Below are 16,127 nucleotides of genomic sequence, written 5' to 3' on the forward strand. Positions count from 1 at the left end.
TATTTTCAAAATACGAGTTTAATGACCATTAGTTAACTACTATTCCACAAAAAAAAATTTGCCCTAATTTCAAAAAATTTGCATAGTATCTTATATTTGTTAACAGATTGAGAAAATAAATTAGAAATTGTACTGCACACTTAATACTAAACCTATCAAGCATAACGTAACTTTTAGACAGTTCAGAAGGCACTTTGGGTCTTGTTTTTTTCCCTTTCCCCATGGCCTCAGGGCATCATTATGAACTCCAATTATTTTATTGCCCTGGTCAACTGTGGGAGTGCTGATAAATTGACCACTGGATAAAGTGACCTTTACATGGGGAGGCTCACTAGCAGCACAGAGAAGGGGTATTCAATGCCCTGCTCAAACTAAGGGGTAGCCCATTCCCAGGAGAAAAATAAAGAGCCTCTGAGCCTTCAGTCTCTTCCCTTCTTCCCCACTGCTGGTGAATACGTGAGACTTGTCACCTGGTAGGAAGTACAGAGAGCAAATCAACCTCCCGCCCCAGCATCCGAATAGCCTGGAAATGACAGTGACACCTAAACAGAAGTCCTGAGGCCTCTCAATAGCCATCCAAGGGCTCCGGTCAGAGTCCACCGATGTTCTAGGTCTGGGGGCTGAATTGATAAATAGTGTGCCCTCCCTGGGCTCTGATGACAAGGTCACACCATGCTTGTGAACTAGCAAAGGGTCATCTCTGTTACTGGCACAGTCAAAGGTGACAAGTAAACTTAAGTAGAGGTGTTAGGAGATGGTTCTGCCCAGACTGCCAGATTCAGGCATGGCTAGGACCCTGGATGGTCTAGGAAAGAACCAGAACTGTTGTGTGACAGTCAGGACAGGTCAACATGGAACATGCCTCCCCTGTCCCTGCTGAGTTGGACTGCTGGATTTGAAAAGGCATCTGCTGAACTGTATTGCTCCTGATGAGCAGGGAGACATTGTTGGGAAAAGGAACAGAGTCAGCTAGGTGCGAGGCGGGGCTGCTCTCTGCCACCCTGGCCATCATATGGTTGGAGGTGGCTGGGATTTTGTCTTCATCCAGAACCATTTGGAGTCAGAGCTATTCATCATCATCATCACTGTCATCATTCTCCTCTTCATCAGAATCATCATCGTCATCCTCATCGTCCTCCTCGTCATTGTTGTTATCATCATCATCATCTTCGTCTTCATTGTCATCATCTTCAGTGTTGATCTTTCCAGAAAGCACATCCTCAATCCAGTCTTCCAGCTCCTCCGCTGTGGGCAGGTCATCATCGTCTGGAATCTCCATCCAGACACTGTCCGCCTGCAGCAGGGGACACAATGAACCAGTGAGCAGGTGCATGAGGGCAGGGTCAGACCAGAAGGTTCCAAGCAGCTGTGTGGAGTGGCCCCCATGTCTCTTACACCTACCAGGAATATGTACACATTGTTAAATGCCAAGGTGCAGAATGGTATGTGCAGTGCTCTGTTCGAGTAACATAAAATGAAATGTGCATCCCACTGCCCAGTGGCTATACACATATATGAAATTTCTGGTAGGACACTCATGCAGCAAGCAGGCATGGTAGTGCATGCCTATACTCCCAGCTCCTGGAAGGGTGGAGGTGGGGGCTGAGGCAGGAGGATTGCAAGTTCAAAGCCAGCCTCAGCAACTTAGCGCACATCTAAACAACTTAGCAAGACCCTATCTTAAAATTAAAAATCAAAAGGACTGGACATATGGCTCAGGGGTAAAGTGCCCCTGGGTTCAATCCCCAGTACTGCAGAAACAAAACAGAACAAAACAAAATAACAACAAACTCAATGTAACAAGAACCAATGATTTGTCAAGGAATGGGACTAGGGATGAAGTTAAGGCAGTGAGAGGGGAAAAAAAACACTTTTCCTTTTCATTTATTATCCTACTATTTCATTTTTATCATTTATATCACCTATTTCATTTATACCCCCCATTTTATTTAAATTGTTTTAACTTGAACATATATTCATTTATTCATATTTAGGTACTGGGGATTGAACCACTGAGTTACACCCCCAGCCTTTTTTATTTTTTACGATAAGACAGGGTCTCACTAAGTTGCTGAAGTTGGCATCCAACTTGCAATCCTCCTGCATCAGCCTCCCAAAGCTCTGGGATTACAGACATGCACCACCAAGCCCAGAAAGCATATTTTTTAAAAATTATTTTTTATTCTTACTAATTTTAAAAGTAGTTTACAAAGTAAATGAATGTAGAGCTCCCTGGGTGATTGAACAACTAACAACAAGGCGAGAGGACATTGCTAATGGTCCCTGTTCACAAGATGGTCGACTTCAATTACTATGGCTCTATTGCGGGCTCTGGTGATCATCGTTTCTGTCTGCTGTTTGCCTGGTTGAATCTGTTCTCACTTGTTATGGTGAAATTGCATCAGAGTCTGGACTGAGGTCTGAAATTCCTCACACTCTGCCAGCTCACCTTAGTTCACCAGCACCTGAACTGTGAGAAGAATCCCCTTAACTGTGTAGGATTTTCTTCCTTCTCTTCATGGCCTGCTCTCCAGCTGTGGGACAGCTGTCTGCATGAGCTTCTGCACCACAAGGACCCCTCGCTGGGGATGCAATGACCGCTCCAGGTGTGGGCTCCCTTATGTGAACAGACCTTGTTGTCTGGCGTTGGGAAGAGGATTTTCTTGGGTGGAAGGTTATAGATGGATGAGTTGGACCAGGCTGGTCTCAAGCAAGGGAATGTACCCAGGGAGCAAAGCCACGGAACTGTAGCTTAAGACTGGCTTCAGAGACCAGGTTTGGCCACAGTGGCAAGATTCCAGAGCTCAGGCAGGGCCAAGGGTTCTGCCCGTCGCTAAAGCAGCTGATGATCTCACAGTCTGGGCCACAGAGCAGCAAACCATGCCCTCTGAGGGTGCCTGAGCAAACCTTCATGGGGGATACTCACGTCTGTCACATTCACCACCCCAATCTGTGGCTTGAATAGATCAATCTTGAAAGTCTTCTCCCAGTAAGCAACAAGCTGCAACAACAACAAAAAAAAAATCAGATTAGACAGCAAGCAGAGGGTGATCCCTGTTACAGCCACTTTTTGTGGCTGGACTCACCTGCCATTCTACCATAGTAACTGGGTCACCATTGGTTCAAGGTCTTCCGCACACTTGTGGGTACTTAGGAAATTGAAGACTTGGCCCCAGCCCTCAGGCACTTTAAATAAGCACTTAATAAAAGATGTCATAGCCCAAACTACGAAAACATATAATATAAAAGCTTCTACAGCTGTAAGGAAGAAAATTACAGAGATGGTCCAACATTGATTCCCAAATTACTTGTGGCTCTTTTATAGTTCAAGGGTGATGAAAGAGCTGTTTCCCTCCATCTCTCTCTCAGTGTTCCATTCGAAAAAAATCCCTTATCTTGTGCCACTTTGCTACAAGAAATGGCCAAAAAAAAAAAAAAAAAGCAGTGATCTACCATAAGTTGGCATTAAAAATAAATAAAAGGAAGATTTCTTCATTCAGCCAGGCTTGGGCTCCATGTGGACAAATATCTGGGACAGGACTGCAGGAGCCAGAGGTCATCGGGCTGAGAAAATGGAGACACCCTGTGGTAAAAAGTGTTCCAGGGAAATATAGGGACTGATGAGCACTGAGATTTTCAGGAATCTGGAAATCACAATAGTGTTAAGCTTACTCCTTTGCAAAAACCAAGTCAAACACACAGAAGTGACCAAGAACATTGCAGATTATCTACAAGCTTACATAACAAAATAGTAAGATAAACAAGAAATACAACCAGGCAGAAGCAAAAAAAATTTTTTTTTTTTTAAAAAGCTGTGCTCTGTTCAGTCATATATGGCCAGGACTTTCTAGAATTACTCAGAATTACAACATTGGTTTCAAGTGTCATAGAAGTCTCTGCCTTTGATTCACCCATCTCCACACAGGATTGGATATCAGGATACTTGAGATCATTATATCCCTCAATTTTCTGTATTTAATCATAGTATTCATGATTTTCTGGATTTAATCATCATTTATAACCTACACAACTAATATTAATTCCTGGGAGATAAAGTTTTTATTTACTGAATGATAACTTATACTCATTACATGCAGTTAGCTCTACTGGAAATGATCACCATAGACCTAGGTTGGCAGATCTCTTCAGCTGTCATTCTTTTCATCTGTCTGATAGAGATCATGATAGCACCTGTGTCACAGGGTTGTTGAGGGGAGGAGTTGTGATGGTGCATGGACAGAACTCCCTGTAGTTGCAGATACCCAGTAGAGGGCATTATCTATATTCATAATCATTACTACTGGATTCACGTACCATACAAATTCTCTTTATTCTTTTTAAAGCCAAGCATAATGAAAGCTTCCTTGATCATTGACACTGGTTAGAGTTCGGACTCTAAGGTTCTTGCACCTTTAATACATGTTAGATACTCCCCAGCTCCTGGGGGATGCACCATGGATGAGGTAGGCATGGTCTCTGCCCTCAAAGAGGTCTCTCCACCAAGTTCTTTACTCTACAAAAAAATATTAATCTCTGGATTTTATTATGTAGTAATTCGAGTTGCTTCAAAATGATGGTTCCTGCTGGCCAGAGCAGTGCATGCCTGTAATCCCAGCAGCTCAGGAGGCTGAGGCAAGAGGATCACAAGTTCAAAGCCAGCCTCAGCAATGGCGAGTCACTAAGTAACTCAGTAAGACCCTGACTCTAAATGAAGTACAAAATAGGGCTGGGGATGTGGCTCAGTGGTTGAGTGCCCCTTAGTTCAATCCCTGGTACCCCCTTCCCACAAAAATGATGGTCCTCACCCAGAAAATGAAAGGAGTTACAGGGAGGGAGAGTGGTGGGATGAGGGGCATCGATGGAGAATGGCAGAAGGAATCCACCCTGCTCACTTGGGTGGGTCTCTCTGAGAGTCTCCAACTCCTATCTCTGGGTTATGAGAACAGTAGTAAGTCTGGCCATTTCAGTGACTGCACCAGGCCCCAAGTTCAATGCTCTCCCATGAGCCAGGATCTCCCACACCATAACGGGTGGCCCCTGGGCTTCTTTAAGTGCCCTTACTTATTTTATCTCCTCCTTCATGCATGAGAGCCTCATGCTACACACAAACATGAGACTGAAGGAGACCAGAAATGGGGCCCTGGCCTGAGCCACTTACCAGAGGAAAGTCATCTGGGTCAATCCACACGATGCTCAGGTCAGGGTTGTCAGTGTTGTCCCGGGCCACCTGTTTCAGGATCTCCAGGAACTCATAGCCATCTGAAGTAGGATTCAAGAAGGTTGAGTAACCCCTGCACACACATGGGTTCCCACACGGAGAGCGGAGAGCTCATCTTTCCATGAGGGTGTCTTAGGCCATTTGGTGTGTACCCTCAATTATAGGATTAGTCTATAAAATGAGTCATGTGAGGGTTCCAGCCACAAAGCATCTTATATGAAGGAAACCATAAAAGTTTTCAGTAAAGAAATTAAAAGCTCACACAGAACTGACCAGTTTCTAACCTAAAGCCAAATCCCATTTTTTCACTTGCATAGCCTTAGTGAAAAAGCTTAGTGCCCAAGCAGATGACCCTTGCCTGTCCCCAGTGACCCTGAGCCATCTCTTACAGCATGTGCTATCCGTCAGAGTTTCCCCACATCTGCTCTATGGGCCAAGAGCATTTAAGTCTTCCCTTGGTTCTGTGCAACCTGGAATTCCTAAAATCTTCCAACAAAGTGTGCTCCTGTTCCACAGTCAAATGGGGCTTCCCACTCCCTCCTTCACCAGTTCTGTTTATACTCTGCCCTCCCTCTGTTCAGTCAGCAGTATTCACTGCCCTCAGGGAGGGATGATTCATATAGGAAAAGCAGAGACAAGGCTTCTAACCTTCAAGAAACAAACTTTCAAAAGCCTAAACCTTAAAGAGCTGGTGCATAAAATCTTCACTATAAGCAAAAATCCTAGAAGAACTCTTTGGTAAGAGATGGCATACTATAAACCCTCAGTGCCACTATTCTATCCTTAGCTAGAACAGATAAGAGTTTAGATTCTGGCATGTCCCTGAGAATAAACAGTGTGTGTGTGTGTGTGTGTGTGTGTAAGTGTGTGCAGGAACCCAAGCTGTGTGTGCATATGTGTCCACCTATAGAATCTCCATAAGGTCAGGGAATCCAAAAGTAGAGAGGACTCACACTTTGCTTCAGAATAAAACTCAGGCAAATGGAGGTCCCCAGAGTGTTTTAGAGACGCCCTTAGCACGAGGGCAGAAGGAGTCAGGAGGCTTCATGGAGCTGTCTGTGCTTCTGAGAAACATGACTAGAGTCAAGGTGGAGGCAGACCTGATGATTTACTACAGGTAAATAGTAAGGGACCGGGCCAGTGGTGACCTGCTTAGAACAAGGGCCACCTGGCAGACAGAATGACAGACTTCTCTGAAGAAGCCCATGTGGACAGAAGATGATGACCCCACCAGCTATGCCTGGGAACCAGCAAGACCCGAGTCCTTAGGATGGTTGGGTGGGGTTGAGGGACAATTCATTCGGTGGTACACAACTCCAAGTAGACATTTAGGTTCAGCTCTAAACGATTCAGTTACTTTCTCGCATAGCTGAATTTATGGCCTGAAGTTTAGACGTTTATTATAAACAGCTCACCAACTGCTTGAGAATTCAGTCCAGCAACTTCCGTTTCTTTGAAAAGCATCTTCCTTCCTCCCAACTTCCCACCCATGCCCCATGGCCTCAGTTTAACAAAACTCCCTCTCCAGCAACTGGCCTCTGTTTGGCTATTTCAGCCCTTTGGCCAAAGTGTTGCTTACAATTCTTCTTCTCTAATATATTCCAGATATAACGCATACTATTAGCAGCTCTGCTTTGGGTGGGTGTAGTCTCTTTAAATATTACTAACTCATACTGAGGAGTCCCACTGGTGCCCTTAGGCATTATTACCTGGAAATCAAAGTGACACTAATGGAGAAGAGGGTTTTTATGGCCTGCAGTCTCTTCCTGCAGAGATGACTGTGTTGGCCTAAGTGGTTTGTCAATCTCTGCTCATCCTTATATTGCAAATGAGATTATATGGCAGTCACCTGAGATTGACAGGTCCTGTGCTTTAGAGTTTGTGCATCTATCACCTCAGGGATGAGGACAGGGATAGAGGAGGCAGGGGTGGGGTTCTGCTCCTGCTTCCTGTAGGTGTGACTGAGAAGGTCAAGCCCCTCCAGAATGTCACCAGCTGCTCTATGTGGTGACTGTGGCTCTCCTCCAGGCATGTGCCCATGTCATAGGAGAAGCAAATAAGGAAATGCACAGAGCATCTGTGGATTCGTGGATCATAATGCACAGACAGCTAGGAGGAAGCCCCCCCCCCAAAAAAAATCTACAGTTACTGCTTTCAACAGCAGAGAAGAAAAGGAAGAATAATTGAGGTGACATTGCCTATCTTCTGGAAGATGAGATTCTAATGTTAAAGTGACCTTGACAAAACAAAGAGGATGAAACCCAACAACACAGACCCAAAGACAAGTAGAGAGTAAACCTGAGGTGCAACCTGAGACTGATTTACATAAAGAAAAGGAGAGAACTGAGGCCACAGAGAGGAGCTCAAGTCTCCAGAAGCCATGCTTAGAGATGCAGAGGGCACTGTCTGTAGTCAGAACTACAGGCTGCATGACAACACAGCACTGGAGTTTTCTGATGGAAAAAAATTCACATAATGTTAGGGTTCATCAAAAGGAATGTTCCATGAAAGAACCAACAGCACATTTCTATTCTACATTTTATAGCAGGTTCAGAGATAAAAACAATAGAAGAATAAAAATTGAGTTGTAGAAGAAAAAATAAAGTGGATTAGAATTTTGACATAAATAAAATAATTCAAAAGTGGGGGTTTAAAGCCTGTTTTTAAGAATATGAATGGTGTTTGTGAAGAGAATATTCTTCATGTCTACAAAGGAACAAGGAAAGCTCAAAAACCATTCAAAGAAAAAAAAATAAATAAGATTGGCATTAAAGCAGAGAAGTTTCATTGAGATCCAAGGGCAGCCCTTTTTGGGACGGGGTACCAGGTATTTTACTCAGGAGCACTCAGCCACTGAGCCACATCCCCAGCCCTATCTTGTATTTATTTAGAGACAGGGTCTCACTGAGTTGCTTAGCTGAGGCTGGCTTTGGATTCACCATCCTTCTGCCTTAGCCTCTAAAGCCGCTGGGAATACAGGTGTGCACCAATGCGTCCAGCAAGGGCAGCCCATTCACTTGTGGGGTGAGAGATTCCATAATGGGCAGTCATCAATGGCCCCGGATATTTTCAATAACAGAATAGCCCATTCTTCAAGGAGGTAGCCATCACAACACTGAAACACATGGGTTCTGGGGCCAAATGACCTTGTCTAAATCAGCGTGTGACTCAGGCCACATTATTTAATGTCTTGTTTCCTTGTGAGTAAAATGGGGCTATGATGAGACTACCTACTTCATGGGGTGATAGTATGTTAAATGAGTATCTCTGAGGCACTTAAGACAATGCCTGGCACGCAGTAAGGTTCAGCCATTATTTTTCCTCAATGATCCGACATTTTTCTGAATGCAAGGAAGCCGAAGAGCCCCCAGAAGCCCAGCCATTCATCTGTGTATTCTACACATATGTATTAAGAGCAGTGACCTGGGTGCCAGGAGAAGGTTAGGAACAGTCTTGGACCCATAAGACAGTGTGTCCAGGGGTGGTTCTTTGTGGCTCCTGTTGCTGATTCTGTGAATGAAGAGTTTTGGGACATCTGTACCAGCTGGTTGACGGAGAACCTTGCCTTCATAATTGAATTAGAGCCAGTTTAACTGCTTTGTTTGTAAGGCATTAGCTCACTTGAATCTTCCTGATTCAAGGGGTGCAAGCCTCCAAGGCTGTCTCCTCTTCAGTCTCCAGCCCGGAGTAGAGCTGTTTGAATGGCTTCTCATCAGGCTGGGAAACCTAAATTAGGGCAGCTCACCTGGTGTCATATGTATTCCATTGCTAAAATCCTAAGTTTTAAGTTCCTTTTTCTGCTCTGGAGAGCTTCAGTTTCTTGGTAAAACTGGCAGATACCCTGAACAAGGAAAATAGCCACTGGGGAGCCCCCTCTGCCCAGGACGGCAGCTGCAGAAAGCCTATTTCACTTTTGTAATTAGACATTAAGCACAGGATTAGAGCACAGCTGGAATTGTGAGAGTGGACCAGTGAGTTTGAAGTGAATAAATGTTTACTTTATCAGTGATGGACCTGGCTTCAAGTTCTTTTTAGCTTGTGACCAGCTAGCTTTCAGAAGGAATAGCCCATAATTCAAAAACTACATGTAGAGAAAAGGGGGGTGGGTGGGATGCTATTCAGAGACCCGCAGGCCGAAAGCCCCCTAGATTTGGCAGCTAGAGGACTATTCCCTGAGGCTATTAGAGAAACACCAATTTCCAGAGCCACAGAAAATCCCCAACATCCTGAACACCAGGCAGGTGCACAGCCCCCTGTCTTTTCTTTTGAATATCTGCAGGGTTAAAATCCTTTGACCCTCCTAAAGGCCAAAAATGAGATTGATAATCCTTAACGGTCAAGAATGTCTTCTTTGCACCCAACTCCTTGTGAAATCTCCTTCTTCACAAGAAGTTCATTTCCACATTTCTTCCTTTATAGACACAGGACTTTGTTCTTTGTATGCAGAAAGTCCATAATCATGCTGCCCCGACATTTACTTGTTGAGCACTTACTGAGCACAGAGTACTTTTGCATTTAGTCTTCACGTCTGGTCTTGATGGTCTTATCTTCATTTCACAAAGAAAGGAAGCAAGATACAGGGAGAGGAAGTGACTTGTTCAGACACATATGAGCAAGTGGAAGATCCAGGAGTCTAACTCAGATCTTTAGTCTGTATGTCTGGAGCTGTTTCCACCATTCATCTTCCCTCTAAGGTCTCAGCCCTCTTCACAGTAATGCTGCCATCTTCCTTCCTTCCTTAAATTTGTGCCCCCCGAGAACCTCAAACCCTGAGTAACAGCTTCAACATCAGGGAGGCAGGGGCTGGGTCACAGAGGGACCAGTCCGTGTTGTAGCCGTGGCACTGGTGGGCTGCTCCTGCCTTTCCCGTGTTGCAGGGTAGTCCCTCCCTACCTCTGATCACAGTCCTGAGCCCTGTCCTCCCCACAGCCACCGTGAGATGGGTGGGTTAGCCTGGTGATGATGTTGAGTACGACGACTAGAATCTCAGATATGGACCAAAGTAAAGAGGAGGGCCCTGCGAACTCCAATTCCTTTCCAGCCACTTGGGCTTTAGTCCCCAGAGTCCAGGACCCAGGACTGAGGGATGCATGCTGAGCCAGAAGGTTTCCCACGGAAAGCAAGTGGCCTCTGGGAATCATATCTTTGTGGGAAGAGAAACCGGTGATTATCCTTTCCTGGTTCCCTGGCAGAGGCTGGTGGGAATGAGCCTGTACCAAGCCCTTGGGGACTAGCTCCAGGCTGGGAGCAGCCATGACGGGAGCCAAGGCCCCATCTGGCAGAGGCACATGTCTTAGTCAAAGCCATGGCCCAGGAGCAGACAGGCCTGCCATGCTGCCCCCCTGCCCTTAACCTCTGTCCTGTAAGCTAATCCTGGGGAACTGGCTGTGCTTAACCTACTAGGCACTGGAAGGATCCCTCCCCCGACTCCACATCATGGAGAGTTGTGAGCCTTAGGGTCTCTGCCTAGGCATAGAGGCTGAGGGTTGGGACAGCCATGTGACAGGTACACAAATAAGTAGGCCAGGGGCCAGCCCATCGCGCAGCTTAGAGGTTATGTCTGGAGAGGACATTAGGTCTGAAGTTGGGGGACCTCACACAGGTACTTAACCCCTCTGGGTCCTCCATTTCTCCCTCTGGAAATGGAGCAAATAGCTGCCTTGTTACTCCATAGGCTTGCTGATAATTAGGAGACGCTATTGTCATCATGTAAAGACGGTGGGGCACCTGTCCTGGGCCTTCTTCCTTTCCCTCCTATACCCATATCAACCTTTTATTCATTTGAAGTTTTTTCTCACTACTTTCATTTTTCATTGATGGGAAGGTTTTTTTTTTTTCTTATTGCCTTCGGTAGGTATATTTTGAATCTTCACAATGTTCCAGGCCCAGGGCCAGGTGCTGGGACACACAGGTATGTGAGGCAGATAACCACCCCTGCAGGTCTTCTCTCAGAAAGGCTCAGGGGGTCCTCAGGCCAAAGCCTACTTAGTAGGTATGGAATTCTCCAACAGCAGAATTCTGTGGGCCTGTGCCCTATAGGGAGCCTCAGAAGGACAGACACGGCTGGCAGTTCTCCCTGACAAAACTCAGTCACCCAGAAGCCACATGTGAGCGCAAGATGTCTACTTAGAACGGGGGACATTGTGTGGGCCCTGTATTTTTGAGATGGTGCCTGAGACATAGGACCCTGCTGCTCCTTACTTCGACTTATTTCTATGTTCTGTCTTCTCCTAATCCTTGAACCCCAGAATTCGGGAGACAGATGCATTTTCATGATGGAGAGAAGCATCAGGTGGTGGTTACAGAGCCCAGACTTGAGGCTGGATTGCTGGGTTTGAATCCCATTTCTACCTGTTACTTGATATATGACTGTGGGATACTATTTAATTTCTCTGTACCTGTGCATCCTCATCTGTACCCTGGGGAAGATGAAATAACAGCCCTTATCCAGAGAATTATTGTAAAGATTACGTGCACTAATGTTTGGAATAATGTTTAGCATCTAAGCTAGTAAGAATCAAATATCGAACTTGCTAAACCAACTTTAAATTTAAAAAACTTAAAGAAGCATTTAGTGTTCCTGATGGAGACAATTGGTCTCAAAATCATTTTTACAAGAACCTGAGGCAGTGGAAGCTCAGGTGCAACAGGGCTTGGAGACTTGCTTCTAGGGCCTGTCACTAATTCTGTTCCACTCCTCAAGACAGCAGCCTGTCCTTGCCTTTCCAGCTTGTTAGTGCTAATATTCCTGGTGCCCTTGGAGGATATCCATCCAGCACGCGCTCATGTAGAAACGCTGCTTTGCAAACCTTTCATCAAGTGTTATAAAGAAGATGTCAGCCTGATGCAGACACATCTGGGGGAGGCAGGCAAGAAAGCCGTTCATTTTCAAAGCTGTCAAACAAGCAGCTCTGGGCCGGCACTTGAGTGCTGCTGTGGGAAAGAAGGTTTGGGTGGAGGTACTTGGGCTGCTGTGGGTCCCCAGCAAGACAACAGAACCCAGGCAATGTCCTTCCCAGCCAGGTCTCCCTGCCAGCACTGGGATGGGAGCTTACTGCAAGGAGGAACCTGACGGTTTCGCTCCAGGGTCAGGACAGAGGGCACTGCCTTCTCCCAGGAGGCCTGCCTATCCTCAGCTTTCTGTGGTGGGCCACCATAGCCCTGTGAAGGTCAGAACTGCAACAAGAGTCCTTGTGGGTCCAGGCCACTGGGAGAGATATGAGTGGTGGATGCTGCTTTATAATCTCAGATTCCAAATCCCGGAACATCAGTGAGCAGCAAAGAAAGTGGGATTCGTCTTCATTAACTGGGCACTCAAGCTCCCAGATGGCTCTGCTCTCTTCTCGCTTTCCTGCCCTCCTCCTGCTCACACAGCCCTTGTCCTTTCTCCCTACACTGCAGCAGCACTGAGCATGCTCAGAGCCCGAGGCCTGCCGATTGGCAGGGGCACTGTTGGAGAGGTGGTGTGATAGGGTGGACTTTTTCCCAGAAGAAGCCCTCAGGAAATCTAAGCTCACATTTCTGTGGTCCCATAGCCCTGTGATCTTGAGCATGCTACTGAACTTGTTGGGTTTCCATTTTCTTGTCCTTCAAATACTGGAGGTGGAGGGGGTGGTGAAAGACAGCGGAGAAGGGAGAAGGTGTACTGAATGGTAGGACTCAGAATGGCATATAAGTAAATGTCTGCAGCATGTCTCCCCATAAGGGTGTGGGTGGGGAGCCACACAGCCCTCAGCTTAATGCCACTGCTTCCCAGCAAGTTAACCTCTCTCAGCCTCAGCTTCCTCCACTCCTAAAATGGGTATAAAAATAGAACCTCCCTTGTGGGATTATGTCATATAAGCACACAGTGAATGACATTATCACCACCTTCATCATAATCACGATACCTAATCCTGATGCTCTAGAGAGCCTACTAGAATGTGAACTTTAGTTTAAGTGCTGTGGGTGCTACAGGCAAGTTACTTAATCTCTAAGACTCCCTTTCCTCATATGTCACTGGAATAATAATTAAATCACCATCTACACATCACCGAATAACTTTAGGACTAAATGAAATCATCTACAGAAAACTCCCAGCTCAGTTCTTCAATACTGTTAGCTCTTTAAGAAGAATCGTGCTGCTTTCCTGGATGTATACCCTTCCTCCTTTGGCAGGGCAGGTAGCAGTCTGGTCAGGCAATAGGTCCTGCGCAACTTGTTAGCAAGAGCAAAGTTATCCAAGGAACTGTCCTGGGCAGAATTGAAATTCTTAATCCTGTAGCCAGGCCTCTGGGCCCAGGTTACACATGGATGCCCTGCAGGTAAATCACTGACTAACCACAAAGTCAAAGTCAGGGACCAGAATGGAAAAGCCCTTCATTTTTCCAGTCTGATTGGCAAGGTCCTCCCTCTGCTGAAAGATGATGCTTGCAGAGCTCCTCCCCCTCCCCTCAGTGCAGTGCTTCAGCTTCTGAGAAACAAACCCCAGCTTGGTCTCCTTGGGAGAAAGGCAGAGCTTTCAGGCCCAGGGATATTTGTGTAGGGAGGAGGTAGAAGAAGTTTCAGGAGCTTGATTCATTGCAGCAGCAATCTCGGTCAAACAGGTTTCTGCAATTCAGGGAGGGCTCTTTGTTCCATTGTTGCAGAGAGCCAGACAGGCCTCCCCACAATCCTGGAAGGGGGCAGTGGGGCGGGAAGGAAGTTCCCTGGAGTCCTGCCAGCCAGCAGCTGCCAGTAGCAACTTCATCTCAGTTCACACAACACCAGGGATCCGATTCTGTTTGATTATTGCTTGTAAACCTTGGGCAACTGGCTTCCTTTGGTATTTTCTCCCCCAGGGATAGAGGATGGTCAGAAACTGTGAAAAGAAGTTGAAACTATTCTGGCTTTTATTTATTTACTCACTTATTTATGGACAAGGCCACAATCTCCTTGAAGAGGTTTTCCAACTGTGCAAATTTATAGTAAGAAATCTGGCACATTAACAGATATTCAAAAAAATGAACAGGAGAGGTAGAGGAAGCTCTCAGGTGATTTGGAGTATAAATTTGATTTTGATGTAATGGAATATTATTTGATCCTAAAAATGAATGAAATACTGATACACGCTGTATCACGGGTACACCTAGGAAACATCATGCAGGATGAAAATGTTATAGACTTAAGTAGTATCACAAAGTTGCACAACTTGGTGATATCCAAAACCCCACTGAACTGTGCATTTTAAAAGGGTAATGATGATGTGGATGATATTTTCATTTTTTTTAATTGTAAAAGAATTTGGGTTGCAGTCAATCTGACAATCTGTCCCACAAATATTTTTTGGGCACCTGCCATGTGTCAAGGCATTTTGAAGAATTAGGTATACTGAAAGACATCTGTCTCTCCTTCATGATGTTCCACCAAGTGTGTTTCTTGGATAGCTAGTAAAATTTCTCTGAGCCTGTTGGAGGTCACCTCTCGATGTCTCCCTCCAAGAGTAGCTAAAGTCCTGACAAACACCTTTCGAGTCTACATTTCCTAGAGCAGTGCTTCCTAAGTCTGATGGTGCATACAACTTGGCTAAGGTCTGTCTCAGGTAGCTCAAGGGATCTTTGGTACTTTGCAGTCTGGACACTGTCAGGTTTTGGAATCCTGCCCAGGCACCTCATGGCCCAAGGCCTGGCTGCTAAGCCATTCATGATGGAGCTCCTTGCATCCTAGGTTGCATTCTGGATGGTTTCAGGTCTCTAAAAGGACACAGGATCTCTATTTTCACTTTCTTTTGGGGACCACTGTATCTCACAGAGCATCACCCTAGGGAACCAGCATTTCACCTCCTGCAAAATTCAATTTTTCTGCACTTCACCAGGGAAAAGTTGTGCAAGTTGCAATAAAAAGAATTACTCATTCAATTATAGAGTCAGTCTTGCACTTTGTAAAATAAGCTGCTTGGTTTGCTTAGTTCTCATAGTTTAGGGAAATATGTTTTATTCTGTTGAAGGATACATGTGTTATTATATTAACATAAGATGTGATTTATGTAGGCTAGATCATGAAATTGGTGACTAAATATTTAAAGTGAACAGAAGTTCATACACACATGTCCTGTCGAGCTTGCATATTCTAGTGCTCTCGCCAGTGCCCAACACTCCTCCAGTTGGGGCCGCTAAGCAGAATGTCTAAAGTTCTAATTTGTCCACACCTCCTCTTCCCTTAGCTGTGTGCACAACTGAAGACAGATTCACACCTAACAGGTGACCACCAGGGGGTGCCCAATATCTTGCGGTTGCCACATAGAAAGGATGCGAGGGAGGAGAAGGTAAGGTGAGACAGTTTCTGCTAACAGCTAAGCAGATGGGGGGTGTCCTACCTGGGTCACTCCTCTCTGCAAAGGCCACGATATGGATCCCATTCAAGTCATCCTCCTGAAGGAGAAAAGAAACCAAGGTCACACTCTCAGATGGAGGAGTGAGCCAGGGACAGGGACACAGAGGTTTGGACTGGAAATGGGTGGGTGGAGGTTTGCAGGACGTGGAAGGGGAACGGACATGGAGATACAGAGGAACAGAGCAGGGCATACATTAAGGAAGGGGACAGAGATGAGCAGCTGGCAGGAATGCATAGAATTTTGATCAGGGATTTGGATAAATGGGTTTGCTAGATGGGAGAACACCAGCTACACATACCAAGACATAAGCACTACATGGATCTCACTCCTGGGTTTGGTCAGTCCAGAAGAGCAGCAGTAAAAAGTGAAATGAGGAAGAATGTGAGTCTGGCTTATCAGGAGCTTCCGGGGAAGCGAGCATGCAGAGGCAGCTCAGTGACTGTGGCTACCAGTTTGTTTCAAGAATTTGCCACCAGGAGGTATCATCAGCAATATATCAGATTATGGGAACTTCTGCATGCTGCTGATAGATCCTGAAACCATCCCCAAGTGGGCAGC

At 45.7% G+C, this 16,127-nt stretch overlaps 1 protein-coding gene across 1 annotated transcript in view; it reads right to left on the reverse strand.

Moving 5' to 3' along the window:
• Positions 1-16,127, reverse strand: part of Casq2 (calsequestrin 2) — a 66,618-nt gene continuing 50,491 nt past the window's right edge. The window contains exons 8-11 of the mRNA XM_015502225.2: positions 15,552-15,606; positions 5,159-5,259; positions 2,927-3,001; positions 1-1,294 (exon numbers count right to left, since the gene is read on the reverse strand). Coding sequence (XP_015357711.1) covers positions 1,067-1,294; positions 2,927-3,001; positions 5,159-5,259; positions 15,552-15,606 — 459 coding nt within the window. The 3' untranslated portion in view covers positions 1-1,066. The remainder of the gene's footprint in view (positions 1,295-2,926; positions 3,002-5,158; positions 5,260-15,551; positions 15,607-16,127) is intronic.

The sequence above is a fragment of the Marmota marmota genome, unplaced genomic scaffold (assembly GCF_001458135.2).
Source record: "Marmota marmota marmota unplaced genomic scaffold, marMar, whole genome shotgun sequence".
NCBI lineage: Eukaryota > Metazoa > Chordata > Mammalia > Rodentia > Sciuridae > Marmota > Marmota marmota.